Source organism: Protomyctophum bolini, assembly GCF_963924005.1.
Source record: "Protomyctophum bolini genome assembly, chromosome: 5".
In the NCBI taxonomy this organism is placed as follows: Eukaryota; Metazoa; Chordata; class Actinopteri; order Myctophiformes; family Myctophidae; genus Protomyctophum; species Protomyctophum bolini.
Genome location: NC_137866.1, coordinates 24,868,132 through 24,893,973, shown reverse-complemented (window position 1 = coordinate 24,893,973; position 25,842 = coordinate 24,868,132). Strand labels below are relative to the sequence as shown.

Sequence of the window (25,842 nt, the reverse complement as noted above, 5' to 3'; positions counted from 1 at the left end):
GTAGACGAGTGCATGTTGTGGGCCCTGACACCATGCAGGCCATACGGCGCGGTTTCATCTGCTTCTCTTTGTTGAAAACCTTGCAACTCGCATGGAGAGAGCTGATGATGACTTCCAGCCATGCCCCCTCATCCCTCACACACACACACCCCACCCTCCACCCACCCACCCACCCATGTGACGCAGGAGGGAGGGGGAGGAGGGGGAGGAGGGGAGAAAGGGAAGGGGGAGAAAAAAAAGGTAAATAAACAAACAATCAGCCATGGGCTTGTTCTGGGTCTCCCTCTCTGTTGCACCTCGTTTGAGGTCCTATAAATCAGACATCCACCTGGAGACAGGGTGTTTGCAGACAACACACACACACACACACACGCACGCATGCAGGCACACACGCACGCACGCACACACATACAACACACACGTGTGCAATAGGTGTATACAAACCAACATACACCAGGAAAGGAGCGAGCAAACACACGCACATGCTACTCATTACGGTCATGATCAGATCAGTGCCAAAGGTGTTTTGGGGCAAGATGTGCGTGCATGTGATCACTCCCACGTATACAGCTCATGATCAGTGTGCACACCACTAGTACTATACACTTCCATGTTTTGCAACGCACGCACGCGCACACACACACACACACACACACACCCCTCGGGTTCCACCTGGACCTGAGCGTTTCTCCATCTGTTCATAAAACATGTACTCTACCTGTCGGAGCTCCCCACCGGCTAGTGACAAGTGCACTCTGACTCCACCGCCTGCACAAGAAATGGTTTGGGCGGAGTGTGTGTGTGTGTGTGTGTGTGTGTGTGTGTGTGTGTGTGTGTGTGTGTGTGTGTGTGTGTGTGTGTGTGTGTGTGTGTGTGTGTGTGTGTGTGTGTGTGTGTGTGTGTGTGTGTGTGTGTGTGTGTGTGTGTGTGTGTGTGTGTGTGTGTGTGTGTGTGTGTGTGTGTGTGTGTGTGTGTGCGCATGTGCATGTGCATGTGCATGTGGTGCTGTGGGTGTATGCCTGGTTAGTTTTCAGTGACTGTTTTCACACATAAACCAAAGGCCTGGACTCCATCAGGCCTGAGTGTTTAAGGTATAAACCGGGAGCAGAGGCCAGTAGCTGGTGGAGCTACAGCTTTTTACTACGCTGTAGTAACGACTCGCTGTGTGTGTGTGTGTCGTCAGGGTCTATCATGGTTTATAGTTCATCAATCATACTTATCATTTATAGTGCTTGATCGGTCCAAGACGTTTCAGGCATTATCTCGACGTTTCTACTTTGGCCATCCCTACTCTGAGTCATTATAGTCAAAGATTGTATACGTGTCACCTTTGTGACCTTATAGAAAAGCCAAATTGCAGCAACTATGTTTTTGGACACATCGACTTATTTGTGTATCCCAAAATTACGTCAAGCACAGATATACAATTAGTGTACAATCATCTATATGCCGATATCTCATTTGGCTGACCAGTTGAAACACACACACACACACACACACACACACACACACATGCGCACGCACGCATGCATGCACACACACAGAGGACTGTCCCTTTGACACCTCTTGCCAGACCCTTTCCATATTTACTCGACACACTTGACATTTGACACACATTCACGACCGTGCACCTTCTGCACATGCTCACACTTACAAGAAGAACACAGCCATTCACATTTTTACAAGGTAAAACGAAGAAAAAATTAAAAAAACAGACTGCCAGTACAGAAAAAGAAAACATATACATACGTGTACACACACACACACGCACACACGTGCACGCGAGTGCAGAGACATGTAGTCACACAGCCAGTTAGAGAGGGTTTGCGAACTCCCGGGCACATCTAAAAACGTCATATGGTTTCTTGGTTCTCCTCCATCACACCTCCGCTTCCCTCTCTGCAGACATTTGACTGTTATTAGGAGTGCGGGGTCCGCGCCGACCCTGGAGGTCAGAGGTGAAGCCAGCCGCGGCTGATTGGGAGTGGTAATTAGAAGGCTTGCTGTGTCTCAGGCCCCGGTCCTTCTCCCTCTCCAGAGAATTCACACAGGCTCAGTATCACTTCCAGCGCTGGGGAGGAAATCAGAGACTCGTACCCCCGGCTCGCTGGAAAAGCCGACAAAACCGTGGGGTTTTCAGCTGTGTCCCACCCCCCTCGCCACATTCCCCCGCTACCCGTGCACTCACAGACAAAACCAGACACACTCGCACGTACACACACACACACACACGCACGCACGCACGCACGCACGCACACACACACACACACACTTGGGAGCCAAATGTAGCGTAAAAGCTCCCCGGCCTTTACATTTTCCCTGAGTACTGTTTGCTTTCTCAATGGTGGACTAATGGTTTTATGCATTTTTCGGATACCCAAACTCCTTTCTTTTGCAAACTTGAGGTCTTTCAGTGTGTGAATTTATAAAACTCTTTGACAGTCTAGCTTGAGTGTTTTATGGGCCCATTGTTTTAGCTGTTATTTTGCAGGTTTTTTTTCACCCTGCAAAATAAATAAATCTCAACAATAAATTCTGGTATAATAGTGAAATTTAATTATATGACACAACCTCTTCAGAAGCTCTCCAATCCGTCGTGCTGCATGGGTCTTGTTGCATTTCAGCCGTCATAGCATTTTTCAGCGGTGGTTTACTTTGATGAGAAGAACGATGGTCTATATTTTTTTGTTCCTGCAGCTGCAGATAAGGGGCTGCTGGCAACTCTCCTCTCCTCTCCTCTCCTCCTGTTCTTTCACCTCTCTCCCCATCACCCTTCGTCTCCCTCATTCTCTGTGAGAGCGGGCGGTAACATGAGACCTGCTCTGCCGGTCTCCAGTGGGGGGGCCTCGGGGTTACAAAGGGTGATCAATATGTGCCAGGGAAAGTCTTTGGACGAGTGAAAGAGTGAAAGAAGCCGCAGTTTGTCTGCCCACCCCTCTCTCTCTCCCCCTCCTCTCTCCTCCTTCCTCCCCTTTCCCCTCGCTATAGCTGTTGTAAGGAGGATGATGGCGGGCGGGCGGGCAGGCATGTGTGTGTGTGTGTGTGTGTGTGTGTGTGTGTGTGTTGCACTCAACCCACACACCAGACCCACTTCCTCTGTATTTGCCATAGTTGAGTGACATCAAACCTCTGGCTTGGTGCACTCTGCAGTTGCTTGCCTGCCAAACAGTGGTTTGTAGAACACTCTCCTCTCTCCTGTAGAACACTCTCCTCTCTCCTGTAGAACACTCTCCTCTCTCCTGTAGAACACTCTCCTCTCTCCTGTAGAACACTCTCCTCTCTCCTGTAGAACACTCTCCTCTCTCCTGTAGAACACTCTCCTCTCTCCACTCTCCTCTCTCCTGTAGAACACTCTCCTCTCTCCTGTAGAACACTCTCCTCTCTCCTGTAGAACACTCTCCTCTCTCCTGTAGAACACTCTCCTCTCTCCACTCTCCTCTCTCCTGTAGAACACTCTCCTCTCTCCTGTAGAACACTCCTCTCTCCTGTAGAACACTCTCCTCTCTCCTGTAGAACACTCTCCTTGAGCGTAAAGTAGAGCTGTTTCTGGCTTGCAAGTGTTAAGGGAAAGAACTAGGGGCTTAAGGATACTAGTGGACCCCTGGTTCAAGTAGTTCATATTTAAATGAATTATTTGTATATTTTGAGTGTCTGATGCTCATCATTTGTACTCCTTTGGTATAATAATAATAATAATAATAATAGAATAATAATAACAATTTTCACATGGGGAGTCTCTAGCCCACATATCAATGTATTTGGATTACAGGAGAGATATAGGATCTCAATAACATTCATGTCCCAAATAGTCTGCCCCAATTATTATTGCACAATCGTCCATTTGTAACTGAGAGAGTATAGCTACAAATGTAACTAAATGAACCCTAGGGGGTCCATTTGGCTGCACGCTCTCAGAGTAAAATTAACACTATACAGTGTACTGTTAGCAACCCATTCCTTCCCACCTCTTATACCTCACTACGGTGCTGTCGATAAGAGATTTTAAATAATGTGATGTAACGCAGTGGTTCCCAAACTTGAAATTTGACGACTCCCTGGGACCATATTAGTGAAAATAGCTATAGTTATTTTCACTACTTCTTCTTATTATTATTATTATTATTCATGGCATTCCGTTGATTTTCTTTTGAAAAATGTTTTTTGACATATTTGTTTGGAAATATTTTCCAAAGCATTTATGTTTTTAAATATTTACTCGCAACCCATAAAACGTGTCCATTTACTCGCAACCCATAAAACGTGTCCCGGCCCATGAGGTGTTTGTGAACCGCTGATGTAACGAGCTGTTCTCTTGACAGGTGGTGGACGACATGGGCAATGTCAAGTTCGCCCTGGACTCGGGGCCAGATGCCAGTGGTGGGAGTTGGCTGAAGTACGTTCGCTCTGCCCCCTCTTTTGAGGAGCAAAACCTCGCCGTCTGTCACCTCACTGGAGACCAGGTGAGTGGCGGGACTTCCTCCCAATCAGCTCTCGGGGATTTTAATGTTTATAGAGCCAGCAGGAACCATGCATGACGTTGTGAGTGGGCATGGGCGTGTTCGTGTGTGTGTGTGTGTGTGTGTGTGTGTGTGTGTGTGTGTGTGTGTGTGTGTGTGTGTGTGTGTGTGTGTGTGTGTGTGTGTGTGTGTGTGTGTGTGTGTGTGTGTGTGTGTGTGTGTGTGTGTGTGTGTGTGTGTGTGTGTGTGTGTGTGCGAGTGTGTGTGTGTGTGTGTGTGTGTGCGAGTGTGAGTGTGTGAGAGCGTAAATAGATTGAAGGACACCCATATAATAACTATTACACATAGAGCACACTTCTCTGTGCCTCTTTCTCTCGCGGCCTGTCTTTAAGGAAACCTGGGTGTTGTATAGTAGGGTGTGTGTGTGGAGTACTGCTGGAAATGTGCCCGGGCAGTGGCCATAAAACACCAGCTGTTTAACCAGCCCTTAACCCCATGCTGCCACAACTTACTGTAGCAATACCGTCACACATTCCTCCTATTCAATAGGACATGGTGGTCTGATTGCTATACTTTTATACTTTGCTGGTGATCACACAAGTCCCGACTAATGTGTGTTGCTCTAGCTCTAATTGCCCCATATCTACATCTACAATGATTTGTGTGTGTGCGCGTGTGAGCTGTGAGCATGTCCGATAATCTTCCTATACTCTTGTTCATTGGTCCAATCTCTGTCTACATCACATTCACACTCTTCTCAGTTCCACTAGACGCCTGTCCCTCCCTTGTCTCTTACTACCGTCCCCTGGTCTCAATTTGCCACCTGTCAGCCTGTCACGCTGAGGGGACAGGCCAGTCTATCCCTTCAAGCTTTACACATTAAAGCCCAGCCTATGTATGGAGTGGGGGGACTTGGACCGAGCAAGGAGGGGACATGCAGGGGCCTCTGAGATTGACATGCAGCATTTGACTGGCAACGCCAGCCTGCCTAATCCTTTTAAGATTTTCACCACAGTGGCCCCTGGCACTGTCACAGAAAGTCAAAGACAGAATCGGGGTGCCGCTGAAAATTGCAGAGAATTATCAGAGGCCATGCCTGTGTGCAGTTTGCTTCTCTGTGTGTTTTAAGGGTTGTTGGCTTTGCTTTGGCTTGCCCACGCAAGCTTCTGTTTAGTGCGGTGGCCCTATCATTTATTTACAATCACCGCACGCACGCACGCACGCACGCACGCAAGCATGCACACATGCACACACTCCCAGCCACTCAATGTTAAAATGCATAATTTATCCGACATTGTGCATTGTTTTTGTATTGCATGCACAATGCATGAGTTTATGGAAATATGTGCATAGCAGGCAAATTCAAATATGTGCGGTAACCTTTTAAAAGTGAGTTGATAATTCATTTCTTTTTTAGCTATTTTGCCATTAAAGTTGTAAGATTTGAGAAAAGTCATGGATGAGCATGAATAATTGAGCAAAGTTATTGTCTGGACATATTTTTAGCATTTATCCAAGTGTGCGTGTGTGCATGCGTGTGTATCTTCATATATGCATGTGCCTGCAGGTGCATTAGATGGAAAACGCCTCGCTTCGCAGTTCGCACTGAGTTTCGAATTTGTGGATGTGCTACTTTTGATACTTTTGTGTGATGCTATATCAAGTAGGGCGTTCATTATATGGAGATAAGAGATTTCTGCCTAACAGCAACGATTTGTTGCATGCATTAGTCCCTAGTATCCCCCCATTATCCCCCCACCGCCCAGACCAAAACCATGTAGGCCTTCCCTAGTATCCCCCCAATATCCCCCCACCGCCCAGACCAAAACCACCAGCCTGTGGGCCCACAGGTGGGCAAGTAGGACCCAAATAATTGGCAGAACACTAAGGTTTTTAATCATATTATTAACATTAACAATCTGTGTTCAGATGGGTGGACCAGGACCACTATAAATTAATCTGATCATTGTAATATAGTCACAGTATATAGTCAGAATGGGTTGGTTGACAGAGACTCAACTGTATACAGGGGCTTCTGCAACATACGTGCATGCATGCACGCACGCACGCACGCACGCACGCACGCACGCACGCACGCACGCACACACACACACACACACACAGCCGTACACAAGCACTTACACAGTGTTTAAGCTGTGACACGGTATCAAATGAATGAACACAATATGCGGAACGCGCGCACGCACGCACAGCATGCCGACACATGAATGCATTCACAGTGCACACACGTATATGCATGCATGCATGCAAGCATGCACTGACATGCACACATACAGGTATATGCCCCCAAACATACGATATACACAAGAATGCACATTATGCATGCTTGCACGCATGCACTTATAATCACACACACACACACACACACACACACACGCACACGCACACGCACGCGCACGCACACGCACACACACGCACACGCACACACAGACGCAGAGGGTCTAGTATAAAGCCATGCAGGACAGTCAGGGTTTAAGGAAAGCCAATCATTGTATTTTTGGAATTAAACAGACAGTTATTTTTTTTGTATTATTAGAAAGTATAGTTAACATAATAATAATAATAATAATTAAACGATTGATATTCATTTTTAACAATCAATTAAATGTGTTAAATCTGAGTGAGAATGTTGCTCTGTATATAAATGTAAGTCTGCAATGTTTTAGGCTATAGGTTTAAAAAATAAATGGGCCTATAATAATGAGATAAAACAGTTGTTTTAACTGGTGTTTACTATACTGAAAGTGTTATGTCAAATTAATAATATATACCTCACCCTGCAAGTCCTACAAAATGATTAATTTCGTTGTGCCAATATTGTTTGTAAATAAATGCATTTTTACTAAACCTATATTTAACATCAATGTTGATTCAATTTGAAAATTAGACCTGCGTGCAATTTTGTTTCAAAAAGGAAAACTTCAAAACGTATATTTTATCATTGGCCTTATTTTTGTCAGCTGGTTTGATGGCATAATTTTTTACCGTATACTCCGTAATTGTTTACATCCTTGGCACAAATGTTTTAAAGGTTCTATGTATAGATTACATGTGTATGGGCTACAAACTGTGAAAGACATCTTGCTGAAAGATAACAAGTTGAAAGCAGGTGTCTGGCCTGTGTGTTTGTACAATAACCTGAACCACATTGCTCGGCGTTTGTTCTAAAAAGCATTTTTTTTAAAGGGAGAACAAAAAAATTCGACGTCCAGCGTCCAGCCCCAGCCTCACACCGCGGCATGATTTTTATCACTTGCGCCTTGTGTTGTGCGCGTGCGCGCGTGTTGTTCACCTTATTTCGCGTTCGCGCGCATGTCTCTCAGGCCGCTTTATCCATTATTTGCATCAATAATAGATGTATCTATTATCGCGGCCCCCAAAGCGGCTGACGGCCGCGCGGGGGGACCGACCGGAGATGCGGGGAGGGGTCTGCTCCGTTTTAGATCCCTCAAATCCTTTTGGCTGGAGACTAGTGGAGATAAGAAGAGGAGGAGTGGCCGCGACGGTTAACGAGAGAGGAGAGCGCTCCGAGGGGGCAACAGGGAATCACTAATGAGACGGAGAGAGAGAGAGGGAGAGAAAGCCTCATCATCATCAAAGACGTGCTGTAGTCTGTAGTGACTAGACTAGAGAGTAGTGAGTGCTGCCTCCCGTGCCGTGCCGTGCCGGAGCATCGAGGCTCCTCCAGTCAGACAGACAGACAGACAGCCTGCCGTGGCCGCTCCGCGACCTCCTCTCCTCGGCCCTGGCCGCTCCAGCCAGCCGCTACACCTCCTCCTCCGCCGTCCCGTGCTCCGTACGGTAGCAGCAGCGGCTTCTTTCACTATGGGCTGCGTCGCCAACTCCAGCGGGACTGAAGCGCTACTGCAGCTGGAGGCTCTGAGACGCGCCGCGCAACTTTCTCAACTCTTCCGACTCACGGAGAAACGAAAGGTCAGGTCGAAATATCAGTTATGGAAGAAGAAAGCTGCAACGCAACGAGGCAGCTGCAGCTACTTGTTGTTGTAGGCCTATTGCGTTGGTAACATTGATTGGATAATAGTCGACTGCTGCATAAGCTAATATTTAATAACAATAAGCGAATAATAATAATAATAATAATAATAATAATAATAATAATAATAATAACAATAATAATAATAATAATGTGTTGTGGCTTGTGGGACTGTTTGATCAATATGGCCCGTTGTGATGTTTGTCTGCAAAGGCCAGCTGGATTGACGAACCGTGTGTGTGACAGTGTGTGTGTGTGTGTGTGTGTGTGTGTGTGTGAGAGAGAGAGAGCTTCATGTAGTGAACGGACACATAGGCCACTCGTTGTGTGACTTGGTACAGTGCGCCCCCAAGTGTCCAGAGATAGCATAGCAATTAGATTCTGATTGCAGTAAGCTAGGCCTATACTGTTTGCGTTTTGTTATTTCAAATTTCATAGGCATCACGATCTTGGCTTTGTAGTCTATTTACTAGTATATTTTAAATTGTTAGCTCATTGAATTAATTCTCTAGGCTGGATGTTTTTCCATCTAAATCTAGTCAATAGGATTATTAATGTGATAAATCCAGTGGCATGCAGAATCATGCTGCGTACAGGCCTCACATAATTGTCATTATTATGCACAATTCACACACGTTGAATTTCACTGAATCATACACACATTGTCTATAAATGTAAACGGGGGTCCAACATTATCCGACTCTAGGCCTATACTCATTTGTCTTATACATAGTTTTTTCGTTTGATGGACAGTTTTTCTTTGCGAAACGGTAGGCCTGCTGGGCTATCATCCAGTCACACCATTTTTAGGCTGTATATCATGTTCATGGTTTTTCAGACGTTTTGTAGAACAAGCCAGTTATAATTAATATATTTATTGTTTTGGAAAATCATACCCATATGACATTTAGTGATCACATTGCTATAGGCTAACGTGCATTTTAATGTCCATACTACGAGATATGATAAATAATCAAATCGCTATCATTGGGTTTATATATTTGTTGATTTGTTGCATGGTCTATAAAAGGTTATGATTAGCCTAATAATACGTCTGACAATATGTTAATGAATCATTTATAACCAAATTACGTATAGGCCTACAGATGTGTCTATCCAGTTCAACGAAATGACAGAATTTGATTAGGATATAAATGACATTGTAGGCATACCGGTAATAATGTTATATCAGGCTCTGTGTTGATAAAAATAATGTTTGATTCCACCATTCCTTTGTGTTTTATCTCCAGATCTATTATAAAGCTGTTCGGGATATTGAAGTAGGGGAGGAGCTTTTACTGTACATGAAGGACGGACTTTTCCCCGAGGGATCAATGGCTCCCAACCTGGAAGGTAAGATGAATGCGCGTCATTAGCGCACATTTTAAACAAACTACCAAACATCCTGTGTTGCTTTCCTCGCTCCACTGCCCACACAATAAAGCTGTATAGAAATGTCAAGTAGGCTATATTTAAAGATGAAGATGACGACGATTCAAGATGAAATTAATTTCGAAATAACCAATTTTCATGCATTAGACAATTGTTCAGAAGATAGGCCTAGATTAAGCATGCTGTTCTGACTTATATGATCGCGCATATCCTGCATTGCATGCAAAACCCATTGGAAATACTTTGCCCTTATCCTATATATGCAAAACTCCAGCCTTTGATTTAACGCAATGTACAAGATAGAAAGATATATATATATATATATATATATATATATATATATATATATATATATATATATATATATATATATAATGAGTGAGCTGTGAGCATGTCCAAAGTACAAACTCTTCATGACATTTGAAGGGATGCTGTGCCTACCACGAGTAGACCTGTATAGGCCTTTGGCTGAAGTTATTCAAAATATGTTTAAAATATTTGATATGGTGGCACTATATACACCGATTTTTTTTTAAATGTGTTTATTTTATAAAATTGATCGATAATATTGGATTGTTCTATGCTGCACACATAAACCCTGGGCTGGCTGCTATGCTATGACAGCAGCAGCTGCATAATGCGTCACATTTTCACGTGCTGTTATTTATTTCCCCCCCTTTGAGTTGGGTAACCCGGACAAAGACTCCACTCCACTTCGTCCTACCAATGACCCCCCCCCCCCCATAACCCAACCCATAGGCTGCCTCCGCGCGACTGCGTCAGTGATGCAGGCTTATGTCGAACAGTCGAAGTATTTGATCAGATAATCTACCTAAGCCTATATACGCTTGCTCGACGTCAAGTTCAAATTCGCGGAGGGGAAAACAAATCGAGCCCTGATAACATCTTAACTTATTCCATCGTATAGGCCTAGTTGTCAGGTAACTAATAATTGTTTCGTTGTGCTTTGCTTTAGCCTGTCATAAAATTACATGTTCGTGAGACGTCTTGTAATACACGAAAGGTTTTTTTTTTTTTTTACCGTATAGCCCCGGACCGCTCTGCTCAGATCTCTCTGCCAAAGAAAGGCACGGAGGAGCGAGCGAATGGAAATGGGAGAAAAACCGGAGAAATTAAATTGAAAAGAAACAGACGGTGTGAATGACAGAGAGGAGGAGGCATGTGAACGGAGAACGTCTTTTTTCAGGATAGATAGCCTCTCTGCGGTTGGGTGTAGGCCGCTATAGCCTCTGCCTGCCTGCTTGTGTGAAAATGAAAGAGTCTTGTCTGTCTTGGTGCGCGATTCTGACTGTGAAATATATGATGTTGTGTGCGTCTTCCCGTCTCCGTGTGTGTGTGAGTGAATGAGTGAGGGCTGGCTGGCTGGGAGTGGGAGCTTGGCAGCGCAACCCCGCTCTCTCCGTCTGTCTGGCGGCTTATCGGAGCTGGAATTCGAAGTTGAGGACTTGAGGAGTCCCCCGAGACCTCACCCATGCTCCCAGATTAGCCGCTAAACTGCACATAATTGTACTCCCCTTCTTCTCCCAGAGTGCTATTAGCCTTCCATTTATATATGAGCACGCTAGCCCCTCCCCCAACAACGCAGACGGAATAAAATAAGTTCGAATGAAAAAAAACGGGAAAAAAACGGCCAGGCACGCACCGCACCATGCATGTAGCATGCGTTGCCACGTGCACATTATTTATTGCTTTTTTATCTTTTATGGGCTTCGGGCTTTAGACACACATAGCCTACTAGTATACACACATTTATACACATGGAGGTTTCAAGCCTTTGCTTGTAAAACACAAATATAGGCCTACATTAACCAAATTGTTCTGCTATAGGGCTATAGAACAGTATTATTCAATATTTCAATGCAGTGAAAATAAATATGTAGCCTACTGTAACTGTAGCTAATTGGATATAGGCTGGAGCTTGCCTTTACACATCAGTATTCACTCACTGACATGCCGTTCTGAAAGTGTAAACTGTTTTACACCCACTGCAAAAACAACAAAGATATGACATATATGCCTATGATGGACATCTTGTAATATTTTTCTGAACAGACTTTTGTTTGCTTTGACAAAGCAAGCATCTGTAGTGAAATGTGGAAACATGCATTATAAATAGGCACTTTATAGAACCCCCATTTTATTTTTCCTCAAAAAAGTTCCACCTCTCCAAAGGTGACAAGAAATATATATATGGGTGTTGAGTTATTTTTACTGTAGCTCTGGAGTGGAACAGAACCAACTCTTTCTCAGCAAAACACTCACACTCTCAAATGAATTATGTGCCCACCGGTGTCAGTTATAGCTAATATTGTTTAGAGTTAGCTTAGAGTTCGTGAGTTATAGGGCTTATTGGACCATTGACCATGAAGGTCATTTATCCCCGGCCCAAGGTCAAGACACATTGATGTTACTAATGCCTTGTTAATGCTGCAGAGAAGTTCCAGCTGCGTAAACGGTCGCGTGTCGTAGAAAACAGGTGAGCCGCGCCGTGCCGTGCGGGTGCACTGTGAGTCATTTTGGATGAACTCATTTAGCCAGTGCACCGAAATGATGGATGGGTGCACAAGGGTGTGTGATGGGGGACCCCCGGGGGGGACTAGTCGTGCGTTGGCAGTGTGGGTATACACAGCAGGAGTGGATGGTGAAATCACCACAGGCTCGGCGCCACTTTGCCCCTGCTTATTTCTATTCCTCGTGCACGGCTCATTCTGTTTGGAAAATGTTCACACCAACACACACATACACACACACACACACACACACACACACACACATGCACACACCGACACACGCACACACACACATGCACACACCGACACACGCACAAACACACATGCACACACAAACACACTCCGTTGGGCTTTCCCCTTGAACTGTTATACTTGGCGTGGAACTCAGGAACTAGCCATTGAAAAAGCTGGCCGAGTTTTTATGCATTTGACCTTGGTGGTGAGGAGCATTGTGAAAGGTTATCACCATGCATGGAAAGGGAAGACCAGCCCCTATTGTTTCCCCCCCTGTGTGCTATTACACCACCTCGGTTCCACTCACCACTGCTGGCCTTAACAAGCAATTAGCCCTGTTAACGAAGGCTATACACTTTACTGCTAATTGATTTCCATTTTACGCAAATGCCAATTGGAGGATTGTTGTTCAACGTTTGAACAACAAGAGCGGGTCTTTGATTACTTGTAACTAACACAGAGAGAGGTAAATAACTCCAATAGATTTCTGCTGTTCCTTCAGAGCTCAACAGTTGATTTTTATCAGTAATGGGAATACTTGGATCCGTTTCCTTGGTTCAGGGGAACACCACAACGATCTTTTGAGAATTAACAACATTGCACTGGTTCTCAAAGTGTGGTGCTGGGACTCCCAGGGGTCCTTGAGATCAATGTTACCACTAGTTTATGGTTCAGCTATTAAAAAATGCTAGTGTTAGGCTATAGGCGTAAACAAGTAAGTATTAAAAAATAGCCCCAAATGTGTCGCGATGCGTGTAGTGACTAATGCGGCTGCCTAAATTATAACTTGAGTAAAGGCAATCTTTTTTTTTTATGATTTGTTTTTGGCTTTTGTGCCTTTATTGATAGTTACATTGATATCCAATATAGTCCCTTATATGTCATATATGATTAACCACGTGAACCCTATAGCATCCATGGGATGCTAATAGGTGAACATTTGGCAAAAATAAGAACACTTGTTGAAAAGGGGCAAACATTCAGCGAAAAATAGCAGATCCAACAAATTGTGAGCTTGTAGAATCACCTGAATTCCTTTAGTTTGTGCCTGACAATATCTGTTTGTGTGTGTGTGTGTGTGTGTGTGTGTGTGTGTGTGTGTGTGTGTGTGTGTGTGTGTGTGTCTGTCTGTCATGTGTATGATGTATGTGTGTGCCGTGTGTGTGTCTGCATGTGTGCGTGTGTGTGTGTGTGTGTGTGTGTGTGCGTGCGTGCAGATGAGCAGATGTATCGCTGTGAAGACTGTGATGAGCTGTTCCCCTCGGCTCTGGAGCTTCGCCGGCACCAGAAGTACTCGTGCTCCAGCGCCGGCTCCATCTTCGACGCGCTCAGCGAGGACTTCAAGCAGGAGCGAGAAGACAGCGCGGACGAGCCCGTCCACGAGTGCAAAGACTGTGAGAAGATATTCCCCAATGAGTACAGGTAATACCACAACACTGTTGTTCTCAAATGTTTTTCATTACAAGGAATTTTTGGTTCCTAAATGTAGGATTGTTCATACATTTATGATCCTTCCTACCCCCCTCCCCCCCCCCCCGCATGCACGCATACACTGTACAGTATACACCTACACTATACAGTACACACCTACACTATACAGTACTTTACAGGATTTCAGATTGTTGTCTGTTTTGTTTTTGCTTTTTTTGTAAATTGATATTTTGCCTTTTCGTATTGCTTTCTTACTATTTGCATTTCTATGACTTGACTATAGTTTGACATTTTCAAGTGTGTCACTCACTGACATATTTGAGAGAACGTCAAACCTTTTAAACCTTTGTCGTCCTCATCCATACAGTCTGGGCCAACACATGATAGTGCACACAGAGGAGAGGGAGTACAAGTGTGACCAGTGTCCCAAGGCCTTCAACTGGAAGTCCAACCTCATCCGCCACCAGATGTCACACGACAGCGGCAAGCGCTTTGAGTGTGAAAATTGTGATAAGGTACAGCACACCCAGCACGTAAGTTGTGCGCGCTCAACCCACACATAGGCTCTGTCTCTGCTTCAGAAATTCTGCTGGGCTTGTTTTGCTTTCTTTTTGGCTTTGTGCATTTGGATTACGTATACTGGACGATGGATAGCAGGGACGTGCACACATAGACATCAAAGGGGGCTTGAGCCCCTGCTCTTTTATACCTGTCTGTAAAACAACTGCCCTTCCCAGAGATGCAAAAAATTCCACTCCTTTCCTTTCCATGCCATGCCGGAAGGCAGCATTCAGGAGAATTTCTTTTTTCCCCCCGAAGTCTCCTGAACTTGGGAACATAGCATTTTGCGTTGGACAAATTTGTTTAGAAATCCATGTCGTATACACCGCATATCCAGTAGATAAAGAGTGCTGGGTTGAAAATAGATGATCTACAAGCTCTCAAAGCATAGTGACGTGTTGTGAGCTTGTGGATCTGCTATTTTCGCTATTTTTGTCCCTTACGGGATTTTAGCCCCTGCCTCTCTAACACTCTCTGCACGTCCCTGATAGCAATATAGGATTAGCTGCAGCATATATACGTTTATACATGGACTCTGTCATAGCACTCAAAATGCATGTTCAATCGCCTAAATGCAAAAAAAAAAGAAAACGCAAATACATGGAGGGCAGATGATATTTTAATTATGGCATCATCATCAAATATACAGTGTAATGCATTGGCTCGTACGTTTTACGTCAAGGTCTGTGGTCATGCCTTCTTCTCACGCAGGTGTTCACAGATCCCAGCAACCTGCAGCGACACATCCGTTCGCAGCACGTTGGTGCACGTGCTCACACATGCCCTGAGTGTGGCAAGACCTTTGCCACGTCCTCAGGCCTCAAGCAACATAAGCACATCCACAGTAGCGTCAAGCCCTTTATCTGTAAGTCAGAGAAATGGAAACCATCTCATTTACTGTTAGATTATACCCTTTCTGTCTCATCCAATTCCTGTCTCCCAATGTCTCATCATTGCATCTCCTCTACTCCTCTGCATATTGACTTCTCCTTCCCCTTTTACCTCCTCAGCATCATTTGGAACCAACCATGATAATCCAGCTATAGACATAGAGTATACAGTATACTATAGTAACACAAACAACAAAATGCTTCTCTAAAACTCATCGCATACATATTCAGATGTCATTATTCACCTTTAATATTTGCATTTCTATGTATATTTAATTTAGTTTAACCTGAATTACAATCCAACAAAATATATAAACTATCTAATGAATGAAAGTCAATAAATATTTTTCAATTAAAACATTTTCATTGTGGCATATAGCTTCAGTCGAACAAAATGTATAGATTCTGGAATCTATGCTGTATCCTGCATTCCAAGCATGTAACGAAAAGTAATACACATGCTATATCCAGAGAAACGCATTAAAATATACACTTATCTCAATCCTCTTGCACTGAATAAATTACACATGTCCTCATTGTCCTGTAATGAAACCGATCACTTGCTGTCTTAAGCTACAATATTTCATCATGCAGTTGTCATTTTTTGTTCATTTGGCACACATAATTAGAGACAGTGTTTAAATGGGCTTAACCAGGCCCTGGTGGGCTGTGTCCTTTTGCTCCCCCAGGCGAGGTGTGCCACAAGTCCTACACCCAGTTCTCCAACCTCTGCCGCCACAAGCGCATGCACGCTGACTGCCGTACCCAGATCAAATGCAAGGATTGTGGGCAGATGTTCAGCACTACCTCCTCCCTCAACAAGCACCGACGCTTCTGTGAGGGCAAGAACCATTATGGCTCCCCAGCAGGGATGTTCACTCCAGGCATCCCGATGAGCTCTAGTCCCATCATGGCCAAGATTAAGTCCCACCACCCGCACCATCCAGGCCTCAACCACTCAGGTTTAGGGTTCACTGACTACTTCCCCTCCCGTCATCATCCCCATGCTGGTTTACCCTTCTCCCCCCACGGCTTCCCTTCCCTCTCGCACGGTTTCCCGGGCATCTTCCCCCATTCGCTTTACCCACGGCCACCCTTATTGCCACCCAACCCTCTACTTAAGAGCCCCCTTGGAAGCAGCGGTCAGGAAGCCAAACTGCCTCGGAGCCCCCTAGACGTCCCCCCACTCTCTTTGGCCGGCCACCCGAACAACAGTGGTGGCAATGGCTTGAGTCAGGCAGAAGACAAAGAGAAGGAGAACAAACCGGACTTGTCTTCTGGAGGAGAAGCCAAGGCCAAATCGAAGATGGGAGACATGTCTGACGGCAGCGACCTTGAAGACGTCAACACGACAAGCGGGACCGATTTGGACACGACGACCGGTACTGCTTCAGGCGAGGGGTCTGACTTGGAAAGCGATGGAGAAAGCGAACGGGAGCGAAGCAGCAAGCGGAGGAAACCCTCTGGCGTGGTGTCGGGTCAAGAGGGCATGCGCCCTGAAGACGTGAGCAGTGCATTGGTATCGCCCATGTCCAGCTCGGGGACCCTCGCCATCGACCGGCCCTTCATTTCCTCGGCTTCCCAGCACTCCTTCTTTCCTCCGCCCGACGAGCAAGCGCTGCCACCCAGCACCGGCAATGCCAACATCGTCACCACAGACTCCATCAAAGCCATCGCCTCCATTGCAGAGAAATACTTTGGCCCTGGTTTCATGGGTCTACATCAGGAGAAGAAGATTGGTCCACTGCCGTATCATTCCATGTTCCCCTTCCAGTTTCTGCCCAATTTCCCCCACTCCCTCTACTCCTTCAATACCGAAAGAGGCACCATCAACCCTAGCATGTTTTTTAAGCCTGAGCCCAAGTCACCTCGCGAGCACCTACACAAAATGGTGCACGGTGGACCCGGAGCTCCTGCACCCACCGCTGAGTCACCATTTGACCTCACCCACAAGTCCAAGGAGATCAAGCTGGCTCCAGCCACTCCGACCAAGCCATCTCACCCCAACAACAGCAGTGGGAGCAGTGCTGGGCCCCTGTCAGTATCTGGCAGCGAGGAGCAGCCTCTGGACCTCAGCATTGGCGGTCGTAGCCGGGGTGGACATAATGGTGTGGCCTCTGAGCCACACAACCGCAAGCACCACAACTTTGGATCTGGCAAGGGTATTCCCACCAAAGAGGAACCCCCTGCTAGTGTGAACCCACACCCACACCCACATCCTCATCCACATCTACAGTCTCTGCACCAGGTCAGCATGGCCCAGCACCAGCAAGCTCTGTCCCAGCCACCCCAGCAGCCACCCTTGCACTATGCCAAGCCCTCTGCCTTCTTCATGGACCCTATATACAGGTATTTCAGCCCCGAGTAGACTAGAATAATGTCTACATCGACATGGTCACCTAGTTCTGCATCTGCATCGATCAATATTTGAATTGATGACGATCTGTTTCAGAACAGTGTCCGCTTGTGTGTGTGTATGTTAGTATGTATGTATAACTTCAAGGAATTTGAGCATGTAGAGCAGTGGTTCTCAAAGTTGGGTCTGGGTCTAGTGGGGGGGGGGGGGGGGGGGGGTTCCAGGGTGTCCAGCCATATGTGTTAATACAGCATCACAATCATTTTAACCACTTTATCCATTTCATACGTACATCTGTTATTTTTGACAAATTTGGACAAAGTTTTGAATTTATTTTGATTTGTTCAAACTAATCCTCTGGGGGGTCCAGATAGGGGTCCGTGGCCAAATACATATGAACTTGGCGGTCCTTGACATGACACAGTTTGAGAACCACTCACTGACGATGGTAGAGAGGATGCCTTTAAGTGTGGGGCTGACGTTGAACTCTGACCTTGGTACGTAACCCTTTTCCTTGGGGTTGGTCCAGCAGGGTGGAGAAGAGGAAGCTGCTCGACCCCGTAGGAGCTCTGAAGGAGAAGTTCCTCAGGCCCTCCCCGCTGCTGTTCCACCCACAGGTACACGCACGCACGCACGCACGCACGCACAGACGCACACAGGTGTGTCTCCCACAGTGTTGATTTTGACAGCAACATTTGATTTTAGTTTTAGTCATAGTCTCTTGAATATTTTTCATTTAGTTTCACATTTTAGTCACCTGGAATGTTTTAGTGTTAGTCTAGTTTTAAATCTACAGTTGATTTAGTCGACTAAAAGGTATTTTGGCGTCGTATATGACAGATTTGACCCTTGCTGAAAATAGCCAATCTGCAAGCTTGTAGATCTGCTAGTTTCAGCATACAACCGAGTGTGAAATGACTTGATCTCTTGTCCACTAGTCCCTTCCTAACATTTTAGTCTTGTTGACGAAATTGTCAATATATTTAGTCTTAGTTTTAGTCGTCATAGCTTAGTATTCATTTAGTTTTCGTCTGTGAAAAAAGGTATAGGCGAAGAACATTGTTCGTCATAGTTTTAGTCGACGAAATCAACACTGGTCTGCCATTGATCACTGGCATGATCTGTGTCGAAGGTAATCAAGGTTATTAACGCTACAGCCTGCACGAAAGTGTGAGCTTTAACCAAAAACCTATACATATATCCAGGGAGTCCCTAAGCTGGGCCAATTGTCCTCCTATACACTACAGTATATATGGCTGATTTGATTATTCCCAAGATACCATCAGTTATTATTTTCATAACATGTATTATGTGAAAAGACCTCACTCCAGCCTCCCACGCCACTGCAACCTGAACTGATATAGGCCCCTACGCACCATCATTCCACAGTGTTGATGTTCTTTTCTCAAGGGTTCTGTACAATTTCTTCCTTTGTTTACCGAATGGCGCCTCGCTGTACCTCGTCGCTTCCAGGCACCTTGCTCAGAAGACACAGTCTGTTATCGCAGCCCCTTTGATAATCAGTCACATTGTTTGACTGTCCCCGAACCCTCCCTCCCTCCCCCACCCACCCACCTCTCTGAATCTTGATTACAGGGAATGATAGTATTTAATAAAAAAAAGAAGAATAATAAGCATTTGAATTGAGGGGAGCAAAAGCCACTTGGCCACTGCTAAACTTAGTTGTGGCATTGTTTTGTACGCTGGGAGCACACAGGCTAGCTAATAACTTCCCCTTTGAGTCGTTCCTTTTTTTTTCACTCTCTGGCTGGCGGGCTAGATAATAGCAACGTGCCCATCAAGGACATCCTGTGTTTGTGTCCAGGAGAATGGAGGGCTCTCATTGGGGGGAGAAACGGTTTAATCTGACCTGGGAATCTGGCTCCTCTTGTCAATTGTGACTTTGCAATACACACGTTTATTGGTGTGTGTGTGTGTGTGTGTGTGTGTGTGTGTGTGTGTGTGTGTGTGTGTGTGTGTGTGTGTATGCATTGCAGAGTCAGACACATACACTTGTAGAACACACTATTGTATGTGCAGTGCATGTGAATGTATGGACCTTACATGGGTGGCATGAGGACATCAAGCTATTTTTTTTTAAATCAAACAAATCAAATTATTTCTAGAATTAGAGCACGCATCCTCTAAAAGGGATTAATATCACTAGGGGTTTTAGGGCTAGTTTGTACAAAAAGATGATTCATGTGACAGATTGTTCAATAATGTGTAATAAATAATTTATGTCAATTCTAATTAGTCAATAAAGTGTCCTGAGTCTCACTTACTCATAAGCTGCATCGTAAGTCTCGTACGTTTGCCTACGACTTCTGAGAGTGAGAAATACTTGTTTACTACTATGTGTACTGCTGCTGTTGCAGACCACAGTCTGGCACGGGATGTTATTGTTTGAATATTACACTATGTGTCTCTGAATTATGATAATGTCTATTATGCAGATACACGGCATTCACAGTAACTCAACAAAGTCCTCAGCAGACAAACTGCACATGCTATTAAACCTTTCTCACACCACCAGAGCATCTCTGCTGCGACCCTCCCAGTGATTCCAAACACAATGCCACCTCTAAATTCAGTCGCATGACGGAATCACACTAGCTCGCCGCCTCCCCCCACCCCTGTTCTCAGACTGCGAATAAACACATCGAGACGGACGGTCTGTCCCCGTGTGTCTCATGCCCGTCCCAGCATTCAACTAAACAAGGAAGGATGTAAGCTGTTTTTGGCAAATAAACTCCTACATAGCTGCTCCCCTTTGTTCACAAGGCTTCTGCGGAGGAGGGGAAATAGCTATCAGTCAGTGGTATCTTAAACTATATTGTACGGCTCCCGTCGGGAGCTCTTGAATGGCTCATTGAGGCTTTAGACAGTGGCTTTGCCAGAGAACGGGGGAAAGGTTGGAGAACAAAGTTGTGGCTCAGGGCTGGGGATGGGGGTCCCTGGGGGTGGCGGTGGGGGTGGCGGTGTCGGCGGGCGGAGTAGAGTGGTATTCAAGTGTTTGTTAATGTGCGATAGGTCAGGGAGGTGAGTCCCCCGCAGCACAATCAACAAGGCTGACCCCTGATATACAGCTTCCTCTAAGGCTTCCGTTCTGTCTCCCTGTCTCACTCTGTCTGTGTGTGTGTGTGTGTGTGTGTGTGTGTGTGTGTGTGTGTGTGTGTATGACTCTGCCTCTCTCTATCTCTCTCTCATCTCTCCCCCTTTCAACACACACGCTCGCGTGCACACACACGCACACATGCAAGATGCAGATGAAGATTAAAAAGCTTGAGCCTGAGAAGGTTGCTGGTTCAAATATGAATGAACACAAGTGTATGAAAATAAAACTCTTGTTTCCCGTGTGGGTATCTAAAACCTGGCCTCATCATATTCTCTCTCTTCCCTACTCCTCTGCTTTTTCCTCCACGCTTGTTCCTTGTCCCCTTCGCCTCCTTGCTCCTCCCTGCTCAGATGTCGGCAATGGAGAACATGACGGAGAAGCTGGAGAGCTTTGGCACTCTGAAACTGGATGCACCACCCAACTCGCTGCAACACTCAGCCCACCCACTGTTCAACTTCCGCACGCCGCCCCCCTCCCTGTCGGACGCCATCCTTCGCAAGGGCAAGGAGCGCTATACCTGCAGGTATGTGACCCGTGCAGAAGGCCTATATTATTCTGGCCACGTCATCGTAATAGGCAACAATAGGCGAACATTCTGAGAAAATAGGAAAAACATTCGAAAAAATACGGGTACAGGCTTGAGGTACGACATACTATTGGTCCGACTGTCATTAGACCGACAACCTAACCTAGCCCTAACCACAAGCACAGGAGCAGCGCATGCATCGACTGCATGTCCGACTGTCTTTCCGCATGTCGGACCGTTGGTGTGTCGGATCTGCGTGTCGGACCGTTGGTGTGTCGGATCTGCGTGTCGGACCGTTGGTGTGTCGGATCTGCGTGTGCATCCCAAAAATACAACACGTTGCAAAGTGTTGTGAATCGAGTTTTCGGGAATCCTGTAATCGGGCAAATCCTAATGACAGGGATTTGGAACCATGGCATAACTGAATGCTTAGTTATGTGAACATCATGCTATTATTGCTATAGTTGGCTAAAAAAAAGTGTCTTATAAAATACTTTACAGATAGGACGTGACAGACATGACATGCCTAGTATGGCGCAAGCAATTTGACAGGCGGATCAACAAGCGGGCATGCTCCAGTGAAACTTGGCGTGAATTGCACTAAGGCCCCTTTTCCACAAGTTGGGAACCAGTTCAGTTCTTTTTGGTTCTTAGTCCATGAGCCAGATCTCCAAAATTGGAACGTTAATTATGAATTGAGTGTGAAAAACCATATACCTATATTAAATTGTTATCACCATGAAACTTCCCCAGTTGATTACTTACACAAAGACAATGATGTTTAAATATGCAAGTTAGGCATTATATAGGAAAATATGCAAAATATGATAAAGCTACTACTGTGGAAGGGTTATATCATATATTAATTTACTTATATTGATCCTATAAATGAATACCAAATGTCTAAAGTTAGTGTAATCTATTGTGTTTTCTATCCCTCTCACATCCCTCCATTCTATTCTGTCCTCCATTACAGGTACTGTGGGAAAATCTTCCCTCGCTCCGCTAACCTCACCAGACACCTGCGGACACACACAGGGGAGCAACCATACAGGTAGGCCTCTTCTCTTCTCTTCTCTTCTCTTCTCTTCTCTTCTCTTCTCTTCTCTTCTCTTCTCTTCTCTTCTCTTCTCTTCTCTTCTCAGGTTTGATCCACTTTCTGCAGAATTATTTTTTATTTTCAGTCCTCTACTACCTAGCTGTAATTGTTGACCTTGATTGGGTGTAATTGCAAATGACAGGGGCAGTGAGTTAGGGGACGAGGAGATATTTAGTACAAGGAGATGTTTAGTGAGGCTTGAGGAATCCATCACATCACAACGATGAAGACCTGGGCTCCCAGAAGGCTCAGTTCTATTGTTTGTTTACAGGCAAATTAAATGGATCTTGTCTGGATGAACCGAGGTGGGCTGTGCGCTCGTGTGTGTGTGTGTGGTGGCAGTAGCAACGCATGTGGTCATGAAATAGGCCCCTCTAGATGAGCGGAGTAATGTGGCGTTTAGAACCAAGAAGGGTAATTACTGTTTATACTGAGTGGAACAGGGGGCTCAGTTAGTGTATCTCTACCACATTTTCCAGCACGCACGCACGCATGCACGCACGCACGCACGCACGCACGCACGCACGCACGCACGCACGCACGCACTCAGGCACGCACGCAGAGTCCGCAGACAGACAGACAGACAGACAGACAGACACACACACAGATACACACATGTGCTTTTTCTTCTCGGGTCCACCATTCCCCTCTCCGCCAGCCTAGCCTGAAGGAGACCTATATGCTTTCTATGGCATAGGCATCTTCCGGCAGGAGCCGCCGGCAGAAACTAGAAACACCTGCAGTAGATGAGCCTAATTTAAAGAGACGGAGACAGAGAGAGGAGTGTGTGTGTGTGTGTGTGTGTGCGTGCATGCGTGCGTGCGTGCGTGCGTGCGTGCGTGCGTGCGTGCGTGTAAAGTGAATAAAGCTTCAGACCATCAGTAATTAGCAGCTAGAGAGAGACGCGTTCGCGCTACTGTATGCCACAATGGAATGGGTTCTTGCCCAGGAGCTTTCTTTTCTTTTTGAAAGGAAAATGCATGTGGTCTCCGAGGCTATACCGCCACCCTAACTCTGGGCTCTTTTCTGTCCCCGTGTCGGCAGGTGTAAATACTGTGACCGCTCGTTCAGCATCTCGTCTAACCTCCAGCGCCACGTCCGCAACATCCACAACAAGGAGAAGCCCTTCAAGTGTCACCTCTGCAACCGCTGCTTCGGTCAGCAGACCAATCTGGACCGCCACCTCAAGAAGCACGAGCACGAGAACATACCTGGTCAGTTCCTGGTCAGCAACACCTGCACCTCAGTCTGCAGGCACAGCATCATTGTTATGAACCCATTAAAGACCTTTCTTCAAATCTCTGCTAAATCCTTCTAAATCTAATTTCTGAAAAACATATGTTGCTATCAGCGGTTCCAAAGTTTTTTTTTATCTTTTTAATTATTATACATTTTAGTTTTGCAGTGTGTTTAGTTTCACAGAGGAAGCCGATGGATATTACACAAGAGAATAGCCGATTGTGGATTTATTTATCCTGTTCTGAAGTTCTCTGTCATGAATGCACCCAGAACTCCTCCTTCAGGGCCATAAGTAATATCACAGTCGCTGAAATAAAGGGGGGCAGAAATAGGAGAATCCTTTGAACGGAAAGTATTTCTTCTAGACCTAAAAATACAACCTAAATATGAAGTCTGAAATAAGGTACTTAACCCCTAACTGCCCCCGTGGTGCCGCTCAGTGGCCAACAATAGTAAACTGTGGTTGGTCTGGAGAGAGCTCCCACATGTGAGTGTGTGTATCTATATGAGTACGTACTGTAGCAGGGCGTTTCCAAAGAACCAACATATGTGCAAACCTTCCCTGAATGGAGGTTGAAACAGAACCGGGTGAAATCGTATGCTTTCACGAAAGTTTGTAGGGATTTATTTGACCAAGCGCTTTCCGTATGTTTTGGCCCCTTATACTAGTTCATTGTTATTGTGTTTATATTTTGTCAGTCAACTTAAATGAAGAATGGTCTGCACCGACCTACACTAGGCTACTAATATACTTTTACAGTAGGCTACCCTAGTATACTTACTCTATACTGTATGTATCATTATTTCCTATAGAGAGACGGTAATGGTAATAAAATAATTTTTATACATAAATACATAATACGGGAATTGTATGGAGGGAAATTGACAGTCTATACACCAAAACATATTTTAAAATCTGTATGTTGTACACTAGCCAGATCTTAATCAAAGAACAGCCAATATGGTCCACCATATTGCTATTTGAGAATTGTGTATAATTACCGTTATGCTTGATGTTACGCATGTCTGATAATCATCATACTAATAAAGTGTGTGTGTGTGTGTGTGTGTGTGTGTGTGTGTGTGTGTGTGTGTGTGTGTGTGTGTGTGTGTGTGTGTGTGTGTGTGTGTGTGTGTGTGTGTGTGTGTGTGTGTGTGTGTGTGTGTGTGTGTGTGTGTGTTTCTTTATCTGCCTGCGTTTCCCCACAGTGAGCCAACAGTCTGGGATGCTGTCCAACCTAGGAACCACCATCTCCTCGCCAAACTCGGAGCCAGACAATCACGCACTTTTGGACGAGAAGGAGGACTCGTACTTCTCAGAAATCCGTAACTTCATCTCCAACAGTGAGATGAACCAGGCCTCCAGCTCCACGGATAAGAGGTAGGGAATGCAGATCGAGACAAACACTGACACACTAGCACGCTGCCCTTTACGGTGTTCACACATATACACACCATTAACCTGTGCACCCACTCAGACACACATCACACAAACAACACACTCTTGTCTTAACCACCATTTTTCTAAAGCGATTTAAAGCATAAGCTCGCAGGGCATTGGGTTGTACTTGTAACCCATTGTGAGCTTGTAGATCAGTTATTTTATAAGACATTAAGGTATTGATGGAAACAAGCAGTCCATGTGCAGAGCCAACTCAGGCCCAGTTTACTAATTAAGTCTAGAGCGCTTAAGTCAGTCAGTGGTTCCCAAAGTGGGGTCCGGGGACCCCTAGGGGTCCTTGAGGGAGTTCCAGGGGGACCCTTACACCCGTAAGAGTGTACAAATGGGTCCATTTGGTTCCATTTGTACACTCTCAGTGTTAAATTAACATTGATTTTACAATATACATTGGGGTCCCAGATATAGAAATGCCATTAAATGGGGTCCGTAGCCTACAATGCATGTACAACTGGGGGTCCTTGAATGTTCTTTTATGGGGGGCATATCTCTTCAAATTGGGGTCCGTGGGCGAATTAGTATAAATTTGGGGGT

At 45.4% G+C, this 25,842-nt stretch overlaps 1 protein-coding gene across 8 annotated transcripts in view; it reads left to right on the top strand.

Annotated features, from left to right (window-relative positions):
* Positions 1 to 25,842, top strand: part of prdm16 (PR domain containing 16) — a 265,795-nt gene that overhangs the window by 229,319 nt on the left and 10,634 nt on the right. For 2 of the 8 annotated variants that reach the window (XM_080763705.1, XM_080763702.1), the window contains exons 5-15: positions 4,320 to 4,460; positions 9,723 to 9,825; positions 13,847 to 14,051; positions 14,428 to 14,593; positions 15,333 to 15,486; positions 16,201 to 17,860; positions 18,397 to 18,484; positions 21,336 to 21,508; positions 22,488 to 22,565; positions 23,655 to 23,824; positions 25,059 to 25,230. In XM_080763705.1, coding sequence (XP_080619831.1) covers positions 4,320 to 4,460; positions 9,723 to 9,825; positions 13,847 to 14,051; positions 14,428 to 14,593; positions 15,333 to 15,486; positions 16,201 to 17,860; positions 18,397 to 18,484; positions 21,336 to 21,508; positions 22,488 to 22,565; positions 23,655 to 23,824; positions 25,059 to 25,230 — 3,110 coding nt within the window. Of the gene's footprint in view, positions 1 to 4,319; positions 4,461 to 9,722; positions 9,826 to 13,846; positions 14,052 to 14,427; positions 14,594 to 15,332; positions 15,487 to 16,167; positions 17,861 to 18,396; positions 18,485 to 21,335; positions 21,509 to 22,487; positions 22,566 to 23,654; positions 23,825 to 25,058; positions 25,231 to 25,842 lie in introns of all 8 variants that reach the window. The other 6 variants (XM_080763704.1, XM_080763699.1, XM_080763706.1 and 3 more) reach the window with 5 other exon arrangements.